Source organism: Mus musculus, chromosome 17, assembly GCF_000001635.26.
Source record: "Mus musculus strain C57BL/6J chromosome 17, GRCm38.p6 C57BL/6J".
Lineage (NCBI taxonomy): Eukaryota > Metazoa > Chordata > Mammalia > Rodentia > Muridae > Mus > Mus musculus.
This window is the reverse complement of record NC_000083.6, coordinates 90,082,461-90,099,705: the sequence shown is the minus strand read 5'-3', so window position 1 is coordinate 90,099,705 and position 17,245 is coordinate 90,082,461. Positions and strand designations below refer to the sequence as shown.

General features: G+C 37.4%; 1 protein-coding gene across 44 annotated transcripts in view; it reads left to right on the top strand.

Annotated features, from left to right (window-relative positions):
- Nrxn1 (neurexin I) overlaps positions 1-17,245 on the top strand; it is a 1,059,516-nt gene that overhangs the window by 993,454 nt on the left and 48,817 nt on the right. For 2 of the 44 annotated variants that reach the window (NM_001346962.1, NM_001347419.1), the window contains exon 1: positions 11,338-11,541. The exons of the other annotated variants lie outside the window; for them this stretch is intronic. In NM_001346962.1, the coding sequence (NP_001333891.1) occupies positions 11,509-11,541 (33 nt within the window). In that variant the 5' untranslated portion in view covers positions 11,338-11,508. Of the gene's footprint in view, positions 1-11,337; positions 11,542-17,245 lie in introns of those variants that run through there. 44 annotated transcript variants of the gene reach the window in all.

The following is a 17,245-nucleotide window of genomic DNA, read 5'->3' as shown; positions in this document are numbered from 1 at the left end:
GAAGCAGCAAATAAACAAGGGCAGACAAGATCCTACTCATTGTGCATAGCTGGTTCTCTCTACAATAAATAATACTTTGAAGTGCTAGTTTCTACCATGACATAATGTGGCAAAGTTGCCCCATGGAAAAGGAAACCCAAAATCCAGTTAGGCTGCTGATAAGGAGCTTCCCCCAGAGTGTGCTTCAGTAGTGATTCCTGAAACCTTCCTGATTTTAGGAAGACTCCTGTCTGCCTGAAAGTTTTTTGAGATAAGATTTCAACCCATTTTGGCCAATCCAAGAAGTTCACTTGCTAGGCCTTATGGGCCAAATTGTTTAGGTTTTATAGGAAACTCAAAAATTCTTCCAAAAGGAATGTTCCATTTTATCCTAGGACTAGCAAGAAATAAGAACTTTGTTCCACATGATTGTCAACATTTGTTCTTTCAGTGTTCTATATTAACTATTCTGATGTGCATGTGGTAATATCCTTTTGTTCCTTATGTTTAAATTATTTCACTAATGACATGATATGAAACACCTTCTCTGCAGACACTATTGCATATGCCAGCAAGATTTTGCTGGAAGGACCCTTATATAGCTGTCTCTTGTGAGGCTATGCCAGTGCCTGGCAAATACAAAAGTGGATGCTCACAGTCCTCTATTGGAAGGATCACAGGGCCTCCAACGGAGGAGCTAGAGAAAGTACCCAAGGAGCTGAAGGGGTCTGCAACCCTATAGGTGGAACAACAATATCAACTAGCCAGTATCCCCAGAGCTCTTGTCTCTAGCTGCATATGTAGCAGAAGATGGCCTAGTTGGCCATTATTGGGAAAAGAGGCCCCTTGGTCTTGCAAACTTTATATGCCCCAGTACAGGGGAATACCCGGACCAAGAAGTAGGAGTGGGTGGGTAGGGGAGCAGTGCAGGGGGAGGGTATAGGGGACTTTCGGGATAGCATTTGAAATGTAAATTTTCAAACGTTTGATTGCACTCAGCTGTCATTAGTGTAGTGTTTTAACTCTGACCTATTATTTGAGTATTACTTTTTTATCATTGAGTTTCAAGAATCTTCTGCATATTTTGAGTAACAGCCTTTTGTCATATGTGTTGTTTACAAATATATTAATCTGAGGATCATTTCACTCTGTTGACCATGTAACTCATAAGCAGAAGTTACATTATGTCTTGTGTTTGAATAAGCCTGACTTAGCTGTTGATTCATTTATGGATCCATGCCTTTGATATTCAACCAAAAATGTCAAAACCACATGTAAGATCACCTGTGTTTCCTTTTGACTCATCTTCTACAGGATTTCATGGTTTAACATTTACATGTAGATTTAAGATCCAATTATGATAAATTTTTGTGAGGTTCAAGGTCTATGCCTAGATTCATTTTGCTACATGTAAATGTTTAATTGTACCAGTAAAAGTCTAAAAGATAATCTTGGCAAAATTATACTGATTTTAGTCTTCTTTAAAAATATTGTTAAACTTGTTCACATGAACTTCCTGTTGATTTGTGTATTATTTCATGAACATCACATTATCTTGGTTAATGTTGTAACTGATTACTTTTATTTGTGTGTGTGTGTGTGTGTGTGTGTGTGTGTCTTAGTTCTATAAATCCAAGTTTGTTAGGATGGTGCATAGTGTGAACTATAAGATAGTCTCCTGGGTTCTGGCCAGCAATCTCAGGTCAAACGCAAACCATCAAACATATTATTAGCAGCCATTTTTACATTTTGGCTATCTTACCAGTCCTAAACATTCTTTTAAATTGTCCACAAAATGATACCAGAATTTTTTATTCTTTTTTGGTTGTAGTTTCTAGAATATAGTGCATTACTGTACAAATCAGGCATATATTCTTGGGTCACACATCTGAAATGTTTCTGTATTGTTGTATTACATATTGATCTGCCTCAATCAGATATGAGGTATGTTGGAGGTGATGCACAGATAATAGTAGTTTGGCTTTTAAAGTGGGTGAGTAAGCTTTGGAATTTTGTTTTGAATATTAAATAGCGTAGACTCAAGTTCATTCTGTGATAACATAATTCTCACTCGTACTTCCATAGGCTTTCCTCCGTGAAAGGGTGATAAGTGAGCAAGCCTGATGAGATTGTGCCTGCTAGTGGCTCATGTTTGAGAACTTCATTTACCCTGCATGTGAAGCTGTGTATATAGAATTCATAGAAGCTGGAATGTTCAGTGCATATTAATGACTTTCTATTGATCTCACCAGAGTGCACATACAAATGATAAGCAAAACAAAGCTTATCATTTTCTGACAAAGTTCAGTATATCACAAAACAAAGTGTAGTGCCTTTCATAGACTGCATAAATGTACCCATAAATTAAATAAGAAATAAGAAAAAGTCTAAGAAAGATATCCACTAAGCAAACTCTTTTAGCCTTCATTGAAATTAAAATGTAATTCCTTCAATAGGAATGAGCCATATCTAAAATAAATTATGTACACTAATAGAAAAACTGAAATGGTCTTTGCAGTCCCAAAAGATAACTTCCTTTAATAAAAAAATATTTTTATTAAAATATAATTATATCATTTTCTCTACTTTTCTTTCTCCAACATTTCTCCTGGACTTCCCCATTGATCCCTTAGGCATCATGGCCTCTTTTTACTTTTGTTTTTATTTTTCATACATAGTGTGTGTGTGTGTGTGTGTGTGTGTGTGTGTGTGTGTGTGTTTGTGTGTGCATGTGTGCATATGTGTGTCTGTGTGTGTACATGCATGTGTGTATCTGTGTGTCTGTATGTGTGTGTTTTTTTTAGTACAATGTATTGGCCATGCAATGGGTGTCAGCTTGTCTGCTGAATATTGTAATTTGTTTCATTTATACCTTACAGAGAAATATAAAAGGATGTTTGCCATCGTTCTCATTTTATATAGGCACAGACTCGGACTCTGAGAGGTCAAGCCAATGACCCCATCAAAGCTTTAGTCTTAGATCTCACTTCACTAATGTGTTCCCCCAATACATTATATTTTTCTGGCCAAATGTTCTATAAATATGATTGGCAAAAAATGACTCAAGTATTTCCTTTTAAAGAAGAGAAAGCAACACAGGTACAAAGTCACGAAATCAGAAATAAAAATCCATATGTCCTTTTATTCTTTCAGATTTATTCTTGAGCTCAATACATAGCATGGGTATAAAAGTCACCTTTCTCCAAAGTGTCACCCACTGCTGTATCCTATAATGTCTCATCCCTTCCTTCCTCCCTTTTTCTCTCCCTCTCTCTTCTCCCTCCCTCTGTGTTTGTGTATATGTATGTTTGAGTGAGAGAGAGAGAAAGGGAAAGAGAAATTTGTTGGAGTACTCTTTTGTACTTTACTTCCCATAATGGTCTGACAGTATCCCTGAGTGCCTGCTCTAAGAGCTGAGGTTCTGGAAGGCAGTGCCCTCCACCTTCCAGTGACTAAGGGTTTTCTGACAACTGTTTTTTTTCCATGAAATATTCATGAGGGTTGCTCTGAAAACAAATTTAAAATTGCAACAATGGGATTTTTTTTTTTTTGTATTTGGATTATTATTAACAGTCTGTGTTTCACCACTCAAACCCTCATTTCATTAATTAAAATTTTCAATAAGAGCTAATCATTATACTAGAATAGGGGATGGAGTAGGATTGGGAATATGTAAAGTGTTTCCGGATTTCCCTCTAGTATTCCAAAATCCTTGGCTCTTGGCTTCAGATTTCACAGTTTAGTTATAGCATACTTGCTTTGTTTGAAGGTCTTATGATTGCATAAGAACAAAATGAAATATTAGATGCACAGGGATATAACATGTGGGGATGGTTCCTGATACACTCTTATGTAATTCATCAGTAAGAGCAGCTTTTTATGTTTTCCTTTCACCCTAGGCAGTGTCATGTACTGGCTCCGGTCTCCACGGGTTCTGTCTAATCTTGTTCACTAGTCCTAACATTAAATTCATAAAATTGGTTTTATTTTGGACTAAAAGGAGACTGTTCTGATTCCAGTGTACTGAAAAGTTCTTTCCAAAGACCTGATTCACAGCATGTCACAGAGTTTTCCCAACTAGACCCAAAATCAGAGCTGATAAACTGTATTTTAGAAAATAGATACATGAAAAATATTTTTAGAGACCTATATCAATGGAAATGCTTTTAGAGTAAGATAGACTTTCATGATGTCAAGTAAGACAATGATTTTTCCCAAACATGGAGTCAGAAATTTGGACTTGAGATCTCTATTGTATGTTGGTTCTTTCCATTTGCCAATGAGTGTAATCAAGAATCCAGAATTGGATCCCACTTTCCAAAGATGAGATGGAACAAGCCTCATTCCTGTTGTTTATAATTATCTACAAAGAAGAAAAAGAAGTACATAAGCTATAAGAAATCAAGAATTATCTGATAAGTGCTACAAAGGACTGTGGGAACAGTGACTAACTGCCTAGAGACTTCACGGAGGATCTAAGAAAGAGTAGCATTTAAGCTCAGTACAATACAGCGTGTGGGAGTGTACCAGAATTTTCTTAAATGGGAAAGGGCATCCCCAGATAGAAAAGACAACATGTTCACACAAGTGAGGACGTAGGAGAACTCAGCATCCTGGAGACAATGTGAAAATTAGAACAAGTCTTTTTGAAAAAGGGTTTTGCAGATTGTGTCAAGATCTGTACAAACAGATACATCTTCAGCATAGGAATCCCACTTATGGGGTTTGGTCCTGAGAAACACAGAAAAAAAATTCCTTTGTAATGGCAGAAATACAAAACAAAAATTAGCTTATTTTCTAAAATATACGAAATAGGTGTACAGATTGCAGTACAGTTCTATTGATCAATTCTATTGCCAGGGGAATAGTAATGAGTGTTCTAAATGAAGTTTAATACATATGTATGGTATTGTATATAAAATGTTATCCTATTAACTTATACAGCAAAGCTTTGTTATTGTGACTATTTTTAAAGTTATCTATTTCAACATATAGATGAGATGAAAAACTCAAACAGCAAATTAAAACATCCGTAACTGTCGTAAAATGTTTTGTCAAAGTGGTAAAACTTTGACTGATTTATTTTATCTAATGTGAGTTGTTGTGGTCTTATTTGGTCACTTACTCGAGATGTGATTTTTTGAGTGGATGTAGGTTTATAGGTTGCAGAAGTCTGATAGAACCACTGTTAGAAGAGATAAGGGAACTGATTGCATACCAACCCCAGTTTTCAGTTTTTAAAGAAATCATTTCAGAATCCATAAATGGCATCATCAAAGTAGTAATATTTTAGCAATGTGTCTGTACAGTTGAGCACATTGAAAACTGGCCCAACTGATGTATGTCAGTTGTATGTCGGGGACATGAATACACCTCAGAATAAGGTGCGTGCCTCAAAATAAGGAACAAAACAAGCTACCAAAGAACCTCCTGGAACATGTGCTAAGTATGCAGTTTTTAATCTCATCCTTAAAGTTATAATTTCCAGGTAAATTATAAAGTTTTACAGGTCACTGTGCCCTTCCTTCCATGGTTTATTAATGTGACTGAATTAGATTTACAGTCTGCGTTCTTTTCTCCTTTCACACTTTCCCTTTTATTCTTTGTTTCCTCATTTCATTTATTTCTCCTGTATTTGTGATAAAATTAGTCACAGACTATAGCTTTAGTGATTGATGTTTTTCTCAATCAACCCTTAAAAATCCTTGGCCAGTGATTGCTGCTGGGGAAACAGCATCGTCTCACTACATCCTGAAAGGATCAGTTCCGTAACAACGTGTCACTCCAGCCTTGGGGTTAAATCAAAGTGAACAAGTAGTCATCCACGTGCAGAAGTAAGGAAAGAGATAGGATGCCAGGTAGTTAAGAAATGTCAAACACGAGGCAACAAAGGACAGCATGAATGCTAAAGAGACTATGCCTCAAAACACACATTACCCTCTCACCAGAGCCTAGAAGCCACCTTGGATGCTCTTGGTATAAGGCAGTCTTGTTTCAGTCTATGAATAACTTTTGTGCACAAAACAGGCCAATGATTCCTTTCTATGTGAACTTATTGCCAAACATCCGTGGAAGTTCTGATACCACAACAATCAGTGCTGAGTCCTGAAAGCCATCCTAAGAAAGCCTCTTTGTACCAATGAATTCCTAGTACCTTATAGTGTCCCATCCTGGGACTCTGCGTGGGTCTGTTTTCTATTTGCAGCAGTAATATAAGAAGCACTGCAGCCAAGATCACGTGTAGCTCACTACACATATATCTGTAAAGGTCCTGTGTGCATGAATCCTTCCTTTTCCAGAATGCACCCAACTAAAGCAAACTGTACTTTCTAAAAACCAGTTCTGGGTAACGATCATTCACTGAATGGCCGCACATTGTACACATTTATTTTCTATTCTCCTGTGAAATCTCCAACACATCTACATTGTTGGATAGTGTCCCTACTACTTTTATTTTTCAATAATCTTTGGCACAGTAGAAGTTTTGTGATAGAGCTGTAGAAATGCTTTAATGGATAAAGGCACTTTTTGCCAAGCCTGACAACCTGAGGTCGGTCACTGAAATCCACATGGAAGAAGGTGAGAATTGACTCCTGATTCCTGCAAGACATCCTCTGACCACTACATGGATGCTGTGAGACACATACATGCTTATACCACATAACACACACACACACACACACACACACACACACACACACACACACACACACACACACATGTCTGAGTGTTTACAAAGGTTTTCTGAAGAATGCTGAGAGTTAAAGTCATGGTCATAGGGTTCTTTCTTTTCTAACAGACCAGACTTAAGAGTAGTCTCTATGGAAGTTTCTAGAAATTCAGATACTCAGGTTTCTTCACACTTCTTAAGAGACTTTGAAAATAACTATTCTAGAGCACAGAAGTTAGATCTAATTTGAAAATAATTTGTATGTTACTTATTTTCAAGACTACAAATGTTCCTTAATCACAGTAAGCCTCAAGGCATGATTATTTTAAAATAATATAGTAGTTGTTATGACATCAGTAAAAGTTATAAAGTCAGTCTTTATTACTATTTTTATTTTTGCAATTTTAATATAATTACATAATTTTTCCTCCCCCCTTGTTCTCTATCAAATTCAAGGCCTTTCTTTTTATTAATTATTACTGCATACACATATGGATATATTACATATATTCCTAAACATAAAAACAGTCTCTTCAGTGTGTATTTATGAGCAAGGTTGACCTTGTATTTTTGCTTCTTAAATGCCCTAGGGCTGGGAGATGGCTCAGTCAGTAAAAATGCCTGCTGCTAAAGCATGAGACCCTGACTTTGAATCTCCAGCAAGCGTGTAAACACCCGGCATTGCAGCTTGTGCCTGCAGCCCCAGAACTGAAGACAAAAAGGAAGAGAGATCATCAGCCAGCCAGTGTAGTCAAAACATGCTCCAGGTTCAGTCAGCCAAGCAACTCTGTTCCCAAATGGAAAGTGAAAATGATCAAGGAAGACATCCAGGGTCAATCTCTGGCCTCACACATGTATGTGCGCTCCCATACACATGCAAATAAACCACACATACACACCACATAAAACATATTACCTAGAGAAATAACCAGTGTAAAAATAAAGTATAAAAGTCAAGAATAGAGAGGAAGGAAGCATAAGTCTGTAGAATTTTACTCACTAAGGTGCCCCTAAAGCACACCTATAGATGTTAAGTTAGTAGGTAATAGGTTTAATGAGCATTTATTCATCAAACAAGCAGTGCCCCTGGAAGAGAGGAAAGGAAGCCAAAACTAATATCTACTGTGATCTTCCCACCAGTTCTATTTTCCCGTCTCATAAAAATAAAAAGGTTCCAAAATAATTGCTTCTATAATCTTGTCTCTCAACTGGAGTTTGCTTCCTGACATATGTCTTTTAAAAAGTCATCCATGTGTCCCACTTCTCATTCATGATGACTGTGGTGTGTCAATTTAGAATTAGAAAAATCTTCTCCAACTACTCATATTCTTCTAAAAAGAAAATACTTGGGAACTAGGCATAGCGGGTCATACTGGTAGTCCCTTAACTCAGAAAGCAGAAACAGGAAGACTTTATTTAGCATTGGAAGCCAGCATGGGTGCACTGTGAGTTCCATGCCCACCTGAGCTACAGATCTCCCCATACACTCCAACCCCCACCAAAGTAAAAAAAAAATGGAAAACAAATGCTGAAACATATAAATTTGTATTTCCTACCCTACAGACACTCATTTGAGTATTTGGGTGTTCTCTGTTCTCAAAAGCAGCAGTTTTCAGTGTCTTAGTTTTTCATCAGTGTCAGTGGATGGGGATTTGTGGATGGCGAGGGCAGATGGAGGGCTTGTCCTATATCTTACTTGACATCAGTTTCTCCATGTCCTCTAAATAGCACTCTGATTAATAGTTGTTAGCTTTTAAAATTATTTATAACTACATCTCTGTATTTATCGGGATTAGAACATGTCATGATACATGTGTGGAGCTCAGAGAACAACTTGGAAGACTCCATTTTCCAACATGTGGGTCATCAGGCTCAGTAGCAAGTGCCTTTATCTCCAGATCCATGTGGCATGTATGTGCATGTTTCTGTGTCTGTTTAAATGATCATGAAACTTACCAACACTGTTTTATCCATACTCTGAGATGTTTAAAATGCCACTAGCATATAATTTAAATAAAACTGTTCAAACGTTGCATGACAATTTGATATGTACAAGAAGGGGTTTAACTATTTGAACTACAGGAGCTGAGGGAGTTATGGAAATCTGCCATTTTGAAAAGAATTCTGAAAAGCCTTTTTGCCCAGACCTTGTTATGATACCCACAGGACTTGAGCTTCCCTTTACAACTGTTATCCTTTTAGCATTCTATTCCCAGAAAAGGAGGTGGCAGGAAGACAGAAGGAGGCACCTATAGACTTTATTCCTACCACTTGTTCCTATGAGCAAGAGCTCTAATGCGACTTGAAGTTTCTGTCATTACCAAATAGCTCTGTAAGTGAGCCCTACTTTACTGATCATGACCATTCAGGCTGTAACACCGTCCTGCACTGACTGTGACCATGTCAGACTTTAACACCGCACTGTGTTAACTATGACCATTTCAGGTTGTAATATCCTGCAGCAGTAACCAAGACCGTTCCAGGTTGTAACACATTGCTGCACTGACCCTGATCATTTCAAGCTCTAATACTCTGCCGCAGTGACCGTGATCACTTCAGGCTGTAGCGCCCTGTTGCATTAACTGTGACCATTCCAGGCTCTAACACCCTGCTGCACTGACTGTGGCCATTTCAGGTTTTAACAGCCCTACTACAGACCATGACCATTTCAGGCTGTGATGTCCTGTAGCACTAACTATGACCATTTCAGCTGTAACACCCCACTACACTGACCATATCAGGCTGTAATGCCCTGCTGCAGTGACCATGGCTACTTTAGGCTTGACAAAGAACAGGAATTGATATGACATGCATGGAAGCGAAACAAGAATTAACCTGAAGCTGGTCTTGAGAAATCAGTTTTCTGGAATCTTGTGTGTGGATTCAAAGATTCTGTGGGGTGTAAGGATAAGAACTACATGCATTATTGTTTTCTTCAGAATGGAAAGTTGTTACCTTGCCTTTCAAGCAATAGTAATATCTTCGATTGCAATTCAAGGTTATCTCTGCTTCTTGATGCTAGTTGCATCCAGCTAGAAACTAAGATTAAACTGGTTAACTTAATGTTCTGGGTGAACAGACAAAACACTTATTTTACATCATTGGCATTTACATGCTTTCGGTTAACTGTCATTATATTTCATAGCTGTTAGTCCATGTATTTCCATTTAGATATGGAGATGAAAAGTTAGAATTGAAGTGGGCTATGAAACCCTTCAGACTGTCAGAGGTGTATCTAACAGATTTCTCCCCCTGCATGCCTGCCCCTTTCCTTTGCATAAAATAAGAGCCACATTACTCCTTCATCTCTCTCCTTATCCATCAATATTTTCTCTCAAAATATCTACAAGTCATGTTTCTAAAAACTTAAGTGAACACAGGTTATCATTATTTTATTTAGGTCATTATCTTTAAATTACAAAATAAATAATATATACAGATGATGAAAGTGTGAAGAATGGAACCTGATGAAACTATATCTCATTTTCCATTTTAATTCAGTCTCCTTTCTGAGATAAACCTCTTTTATCTGATATGTTATGTCTTTGTGAAAATATGCCATGTGTGTGTGTGTGTGTGTGTGTGTCTGTGTGTGTGTGTGTGTGTGTCTGTGTGTGTGAGTGTGTGAGCAGGGTGTGTGCCTAGATTTTACAATTTACATTTTGAGTCTTCTATTTCAAATGCCAATATATCTTAGGAATATATTCATCTAAGCATAAATGAATTATAAAGTTATATTTTACAGATTTGTGAGTTTGGTTCATCATGAATCTCTCCTTTTAGTTCACCATTAGAACGTACAAATAGTTAACTTTGACGTGTGTGTGTGTGTGTGTGTGTGTGTGTGTGTGTGTGTGCGCGCTGTATTCCTATTTCTGCATGGTAGCAGATGTTACTAGGCACAGGTTTCCATATGGCATTCCAGGTGTGCTGTCTTTATTTACCGAAGAATTATTTTTAAATTTCAGCAAGAAAGCAAATAATAATAGTAACAATACACAGTTCCATTTGATTGCTGGCGAACATGCTTGTTCTTTAAGATTTGGAAAGCAAGATGCGTGCTGCCTGCTTGTTTGTTTTTATTTTTAATGATCAATCAAACAGTGTATTTATTAGTACTTCGTCTTTAAAAGAGAAGAGTTCTAATTGGCAAAAAGCACAATGTATTTCTTCATGTTGCATAATTGCTCTCACAAAAATCACCCTGTAAAAACACTGAATAATAAACATAACTGTGTCTGTGTGCTGGGGGGAAACATTCATTGACTTGGAAATAACATTGTAATTGTAATTATAAAGCTCTGGGGGAGATTCTTGTATAAAGAGTGCATGATAATAGTCACAATTATAGGCGTCTAATTTAGTATAAGGAAAAACCAAGATAGCGATCTAAAAGAAATCATATAGGAGTTAGGGAATGAGATGTTGACAGGAAAAGCCCCTGCCCGTGTGAGAACATGGGTTAAAGGCAGCCTGCACCCCTTGAGTGCCTAAGCAAATTCAACAGCAGTGACTGCCTGGACTTTTTGAGCCGAGCGCCAGCGCGGACTGGGCTGTGTACCAACAGCCTCGTCAACTGCAGACGGAACTGCAGCATCCCTTCCTGCAGTAGCGCGCCAGCCATTGGCTCCTCTGTGACACGTGACTGATAGAGGCTTTTCTGTGTCTTTTCTCGCCCATCTGTGTGCAGGGCACTGATAGGCCAGTCTGATGCGCAGGCAGTTTATCATCTTGATCTCCCACTGAGTCAGGGAGCTCTCCTGTCACCAGTATTGATTTCAGAGGATGGACTAAATTTCCTAGGATTTCCATTAAGAATTAAGAAAAAAGCTCTAAGCACGCAGGGTAGCCAGACAGACATGGATATGAGATGGCACTGTGAAAACTCGCAGGTAGCTTCTTCTCTCACAGCCGCTAAGCACAGCTTAGTTCTGCAGCATGCAGGGTTTAAGATAACAGAAGCTTAAAATCAATAAGAATGGAAATACGAACAGACTCATTCGGATGAACTGATTTTGAGATTTATATGAAAATATTATCTTTGGAGATTGCATGTCAAATTTATGCACGCTGAATATGAACTGTAAAGAGATTTTAAATTTGGAGATGTCCTTAAACCCTGAGCATGGTTGCTTTTAGTTTTGTCTGCTGCTTTTCCGTGGGCTTCAGAGGGAGAGGGTTTTGTTGGTCTTTTTTTTTTTTTTTCCAGCATGCTTGTGGCAAAAACAACCAAAACTTGTGTGTGTGTGTGTGTGTGTGTGTGTGTGTGTGTGAACATGGGTCAAATAAAAGCATGAATAAACGCTGCTTTCAATACTTACCAGACTGCTTTATTACTGTTAATGATCTGGTAAAAATGTTGCTTAAATATGCTTGTATTCCGGCCGTGCATGCTTTTGCGGCACAATGAGATTTTTATTGAGAATTTACAAGGTGTTGTGTCTGAATTGTACTCATGTTGGGTAACAGAGAATGTATTAGTGATCAGTGTTTAAACTTAACTACTATAAATATTTCCTGATGATAGGATTTGAGTAACATATCACTTCTGGTTACTTAAAAATATGTTGGGTAATGAAAGTGTTGATATTTCTGAAATACTAACTTGGATTATTTCAAAGATAACAAGATTTCAATCTCTAGGAATGCTTCCTAGATGAGAGAACTAAAATGGTTTTAAAACATAATTTATCAAGTGATAAGCTTCTAAAAATTGCTCTTTGTGTATAGAAGAGATTTTGTGTATCATTTGTGTGTGTGTGTGTGTGTGTGTGTGTGTGTGTGTGTGTGTGTGTGCATGTGTGTGTGGTGCATGTGTGTGAGTGACTGCATGTGTGTATGCAGTGTGTGTGTGTTTATGGGGAGGGGGTAAATTCCCTGAGGAATTATTTGATATTCTTTTAGCTCATCCTTATTCTTGTGAGGAGCAAAAATGCCTTGGCATTCAAGCATTCCCTAGACCCATGGGAATCAAAGCCAGCAGAAGTAAGAGATGTCCAGATGGGACTGGCATGCTTGGCAGGGAGTGGAGACAATGGGTGGGGGTGGAGCAGATGGAAGACAGAAGGACTGCATATTAGCGAAGGGCTGGGGGTGGGGTGGGGAAGAAGGCTGTTTGCTTCCTAGAGAAGAAAGCCCAGTCTCTCTTTCCATGGCAACTTCTGATTGCAGCTTCTTTTCATTATGAGACAGGATATCATTTCTGTGGTGACAGATATTTAAAATTCAGTAGCCTCTGCATCTTAGGTTAGGGGAGAAAAATCCATGAATACAAGTTGCTTTATCAGATTATAAACCGATTCTTCTTGCATGGTTGTTGTTGCTGTTGTTGTTGTTATGATCTTTGTGTCTTTACTATGTTTAAAAAAAATAGGGGGAAACTTAAAATCAAGCTTATACATTTTGAGCTGTGGCATTCTAAAGGAAATGTGGACTTTATCAAGCTTTTATCCCAGACCTTTGGTAAAACATCCATAGTGTTGCCAAAATGTTGTATATTAAGAGGTAGTGCTGAAAATATTGACAGCCTATGAAAGCTAAGCACCATTGCTTATTTCTAATGTTTACGTAGGTCACGTATCTAGAACCACATCTGGATAGTTTATTTAGGTCATTGTTGTTTATGATATAACCTGAGAATTTCAATAGTCAATTCAAATTCCGAAATGAAATGAATCCCTTAGCATCCTCCATCTATCTTTCTGTCACTCTTGGTTACACAGCTTTTCCCAAAAGTGTCACAGGATTAGAGCAGGATAAAAATCAACTTATTATTACTAACAAATTTTTATTACGATTTGTAAAATCTCTGATTTTAATTACCCTTATAGTTATTTTTCTTGAATCCTGGTAATATCCCTAATCCTAAGTACAAATGAGTTTGATTAAAATCATATACAAAAAACACAAATCAAAATATTGAAAAACACGTCTTCTTGTCCATAGTCCTTTACAGAATACTAACTTATGGTTTAGGTGGAACTCCCTGCGAATAAGATTTCAGTTTTCTAGGAAGTCTTAGCAGGTTGCAACTGTCTTTGGATTTACTTTTGGAACCTTGGCTTTGCCAAAGAAACATTTAATGAGCCACATTATAGGACTTTTTAGCTTTGGTATGTTGAGCTGTGTTGAAGATAATGTACTTAGATCAATTAAAGTATTTTTTCAGAAGCTGAAGAAGAAAGGTGATTTCTTATCATGCATTCTTTTTTTTCTTTATGTCCTATCCTTAGAAATTAAAGGTCTTCCTTTAGCATATTTTGTCTAACATTCCTAGAAGGGAATAAAATCTGTATATAGAAAGTGGAACAGAGATTTCTATTTTGGCAGCCTGACTGCTGTTCATTAAACAAAATGACCCAGTGATAAAGGGTGAAATTTCTATTGAGTATACAATCAAAGTTATTCAAAAGGCTATAAGCAAAGAGGAATAAAATTTCAATTTGTATCAAATGTATTGGTACAAACAGATTTCCAAGCACATGGAAGGAAATGGAAGGATTGGAAATGTGAGGTTTGCCTAGGTTTCAAGACCAGTCAGGGATACAGAGTAAGGACCTCTCAACTAACTAATAATGAAGCAATTAAAAATAAAAAGCTTTAAAGTCATATTTAGAAACTGATTCCAATTGCATTTGATTTATCTGCCAAGCAAATTTCTTATTGAGACATTAACCAGGAAAATGCTTGCATAGTACAAATCCTTAGAGGCAAAACATTAGATACTAAAGATATCTGAGGCAGGGATGCTGATATGCTAATGTCTATGTTCAGTTCCCTATGCCCCTTTAATTTATGAAATGGGCTCATCCCACAACATCTTCTTACATTTACAAACTGCAAGTGCAATCAAGTCTAGGATAGTTACTGACTTTGTGGAAAAAGCCCTTTTAACTTATATTTTTTAGTTTTCAATAGGAAATAGAACCATGTAGCCAAGTACTATAGGCCTTTGTCTATGCAAATTGTTAAATATTTTTGAGAAATAGGTGTATGTTCCACCATTGAGCAAATGACTCATTTGAAACAAGACCTTCTGTTTCAGATTTATTTATTTTATATTATATATGCATATGTTTTGCCTACATGTAAACATATATACCATATGTCTTCCTGGTGCCCATGGAAGGAATTAGATCCCTGGAACTGGGGTTGCAAGTAATTGTGAGCCAGCATGTAGGATCTGGCAATTGAGTCCTGGTCTAAACTGCTGAACCATTTCTCTAGTCCAGAAATAATATTCTGTGTTATCCAAAGAGTATTATACTCTATCGCCGTACTGCCCTGAAACATTCAATATCATCCAGATCCATGTTCTTAATTTTGGTGTTATTTGCATTGGCATAGCCCATAGATGAGCATGGTATGGACTGCTGAACTAGAACCAGACCAAGTGACCTATATTTATTATCCTGTCTTCTCTCTCACCTCCCTCCATCTTTGCTTGTAGTGTTTACTCCACTGGGGCTTTACCTATGATTCATGGGCTTGAGTGCTTTCTGATCAGAAAGAGGGTGTGCTACTTACCCCAGGATTCAAGACAATCAGTTTCAGATAGCACAGTGGGTGGTAACTTAGCAATGTTACTTGAAACTACACTCTTGATATATAATTATCCTTTGAATTTCTTAGATCTCTGGTAATGTTGACATTGTTCACCCTAGACTTGTTCTCAACCTTCCTAGCTCTGCCTTTAACTACAGTTCCTCATGTTGTGCCGACCTACCACCATAAAATTATTTTACTACTACTTCATAACTGTAATTTTGCTACTGCTGTGAATCATAATGCAAGGATTTTATATACATGATACCGTGTGTCTGTGTGTCTGTGTTTGTAAGGTTCATTTAACCACTCAAGTGGTTGCAACTTACAGGTTGAGAACAGATGTCCTAAACAATTCATTGCCCTTTCTGTTGTCCCGTTTACTTTTATGTAACAGCTGATATTTGATTCCTTGAAGGCCTGTCTTCTTCCGTAGTTACTCTGACATGCACGATGGAGCTAGGCTAAGCCTCTCCTCAGTAAGCCTCCCCTGCAGCAGGCTAACAACTCCTGCTATTTAAAAGAAATGGAGAAAATGACAAACAGTTAATAATTCCATGGATGTCTCGAGCTTCTTTAGCTGGTTAAGTGCAGGATGAGTCCAAACAAGTGTGCAGAGAAGGGATTCTATGACATGTTCCTACCACACTCTATGACATATTCCTACCACACTCTATGAGATATTCCTACCACACTCTATGACATATTCCTACCACACTCTATGACATATTCCTACCACACTCTATGACATATTCCTACCACACTCTATGACATATTCCTACCACACTCTATGACATGTTCCCTACCATACTCTATGACATGTTCCCTACCACACTCTGTGACATATTCCTACCACACTCTATGACATATTCCTACCACACTCTATGACATATTCCTACCTCTGTGATGTAATTATGTGATTATTACTGTACATTTCCACGTGCTTATCCACTATTCTGTTTCATCTGGAGTGACATGGATAAACAGGAATAACTCTTCTAGAACTCTATCCTAAAATTCAATGTTTTTTTTTTTTCCAACATCTTTGTTTTTTGCAGGGGAGGGTTTTGAGACAGGGTTTCTCTGTGCAGTCCTGGCTGTCCTGGAACTCACTTTGTAGACCAGGCTGCCCTCCAACTCAGAAATTTACCTGCCTCTGCCTCCCAAGTGCTGGGATTAAAGGCATGCGGCACCACCGCCCAGCTTCCAACATCTTTTTTGATCTTCAGATAAAGCAGAAATTTTAATAGCAAAAAGCTTCCAATATTTTCTTTCTGTTTCTCCAAAACCATAATGTAGTTTTTCACAAATACTTCATTACTTCAAATATCCTTAGTTTAAATTATAAAAAAGCATAACAATGGTGGGAGTATTGAATAATATTTTAAGCAAAGCAGAAGAGTTCAGCTTCCCAAAGGAATCAGTCATAATATCTCAGTCCCTTCTCTCTGCTATTATTGCTCTTTCAAAGACATTATATTGGGGAAGCACCATGGCTTAGTTAATTTCATCAATCCCTGCAAATCCTTTTTCCATGCAGCCAAAGACAAATATCCAAGACTACAAGTATAGATTAGTGGTACATCATTTGCCGCACATGCATAAAAGCTTCAGTTTGATTCCTAGCACTGGGAGAAAAAGCAGCCAGTCTTGTAGTCAAACACTGGAAGAATTATGAAAAGTATATAGTAAATGTAAGTATAGAATATAGATGTGTGTATAGAATATAGATGTACATGTAAGTATAGAATATAGAATATAGTATAGATCACACATATATGATAAAGTGTGTATTCTTTTAAAGCAAAGCACCTTTTATTACTCAGTAAAACTCATTTATTCTCAGCTCAAGGTTTTGCTAGAAAATCTATTTTTTAATTTGTACTTACAATTGCATAATAATTGCTTCAAAACACCATCCTCGCTCTTCCATGTGTGAGCTAGCTATATACGCAAGAACATGTGCTTTTACATTCACCCTACATGGTGGTGTTTCCACTTACAGAGTTTCCTCCAGTAACACAACATTTGACTGGATGGCTTTTCCACTAG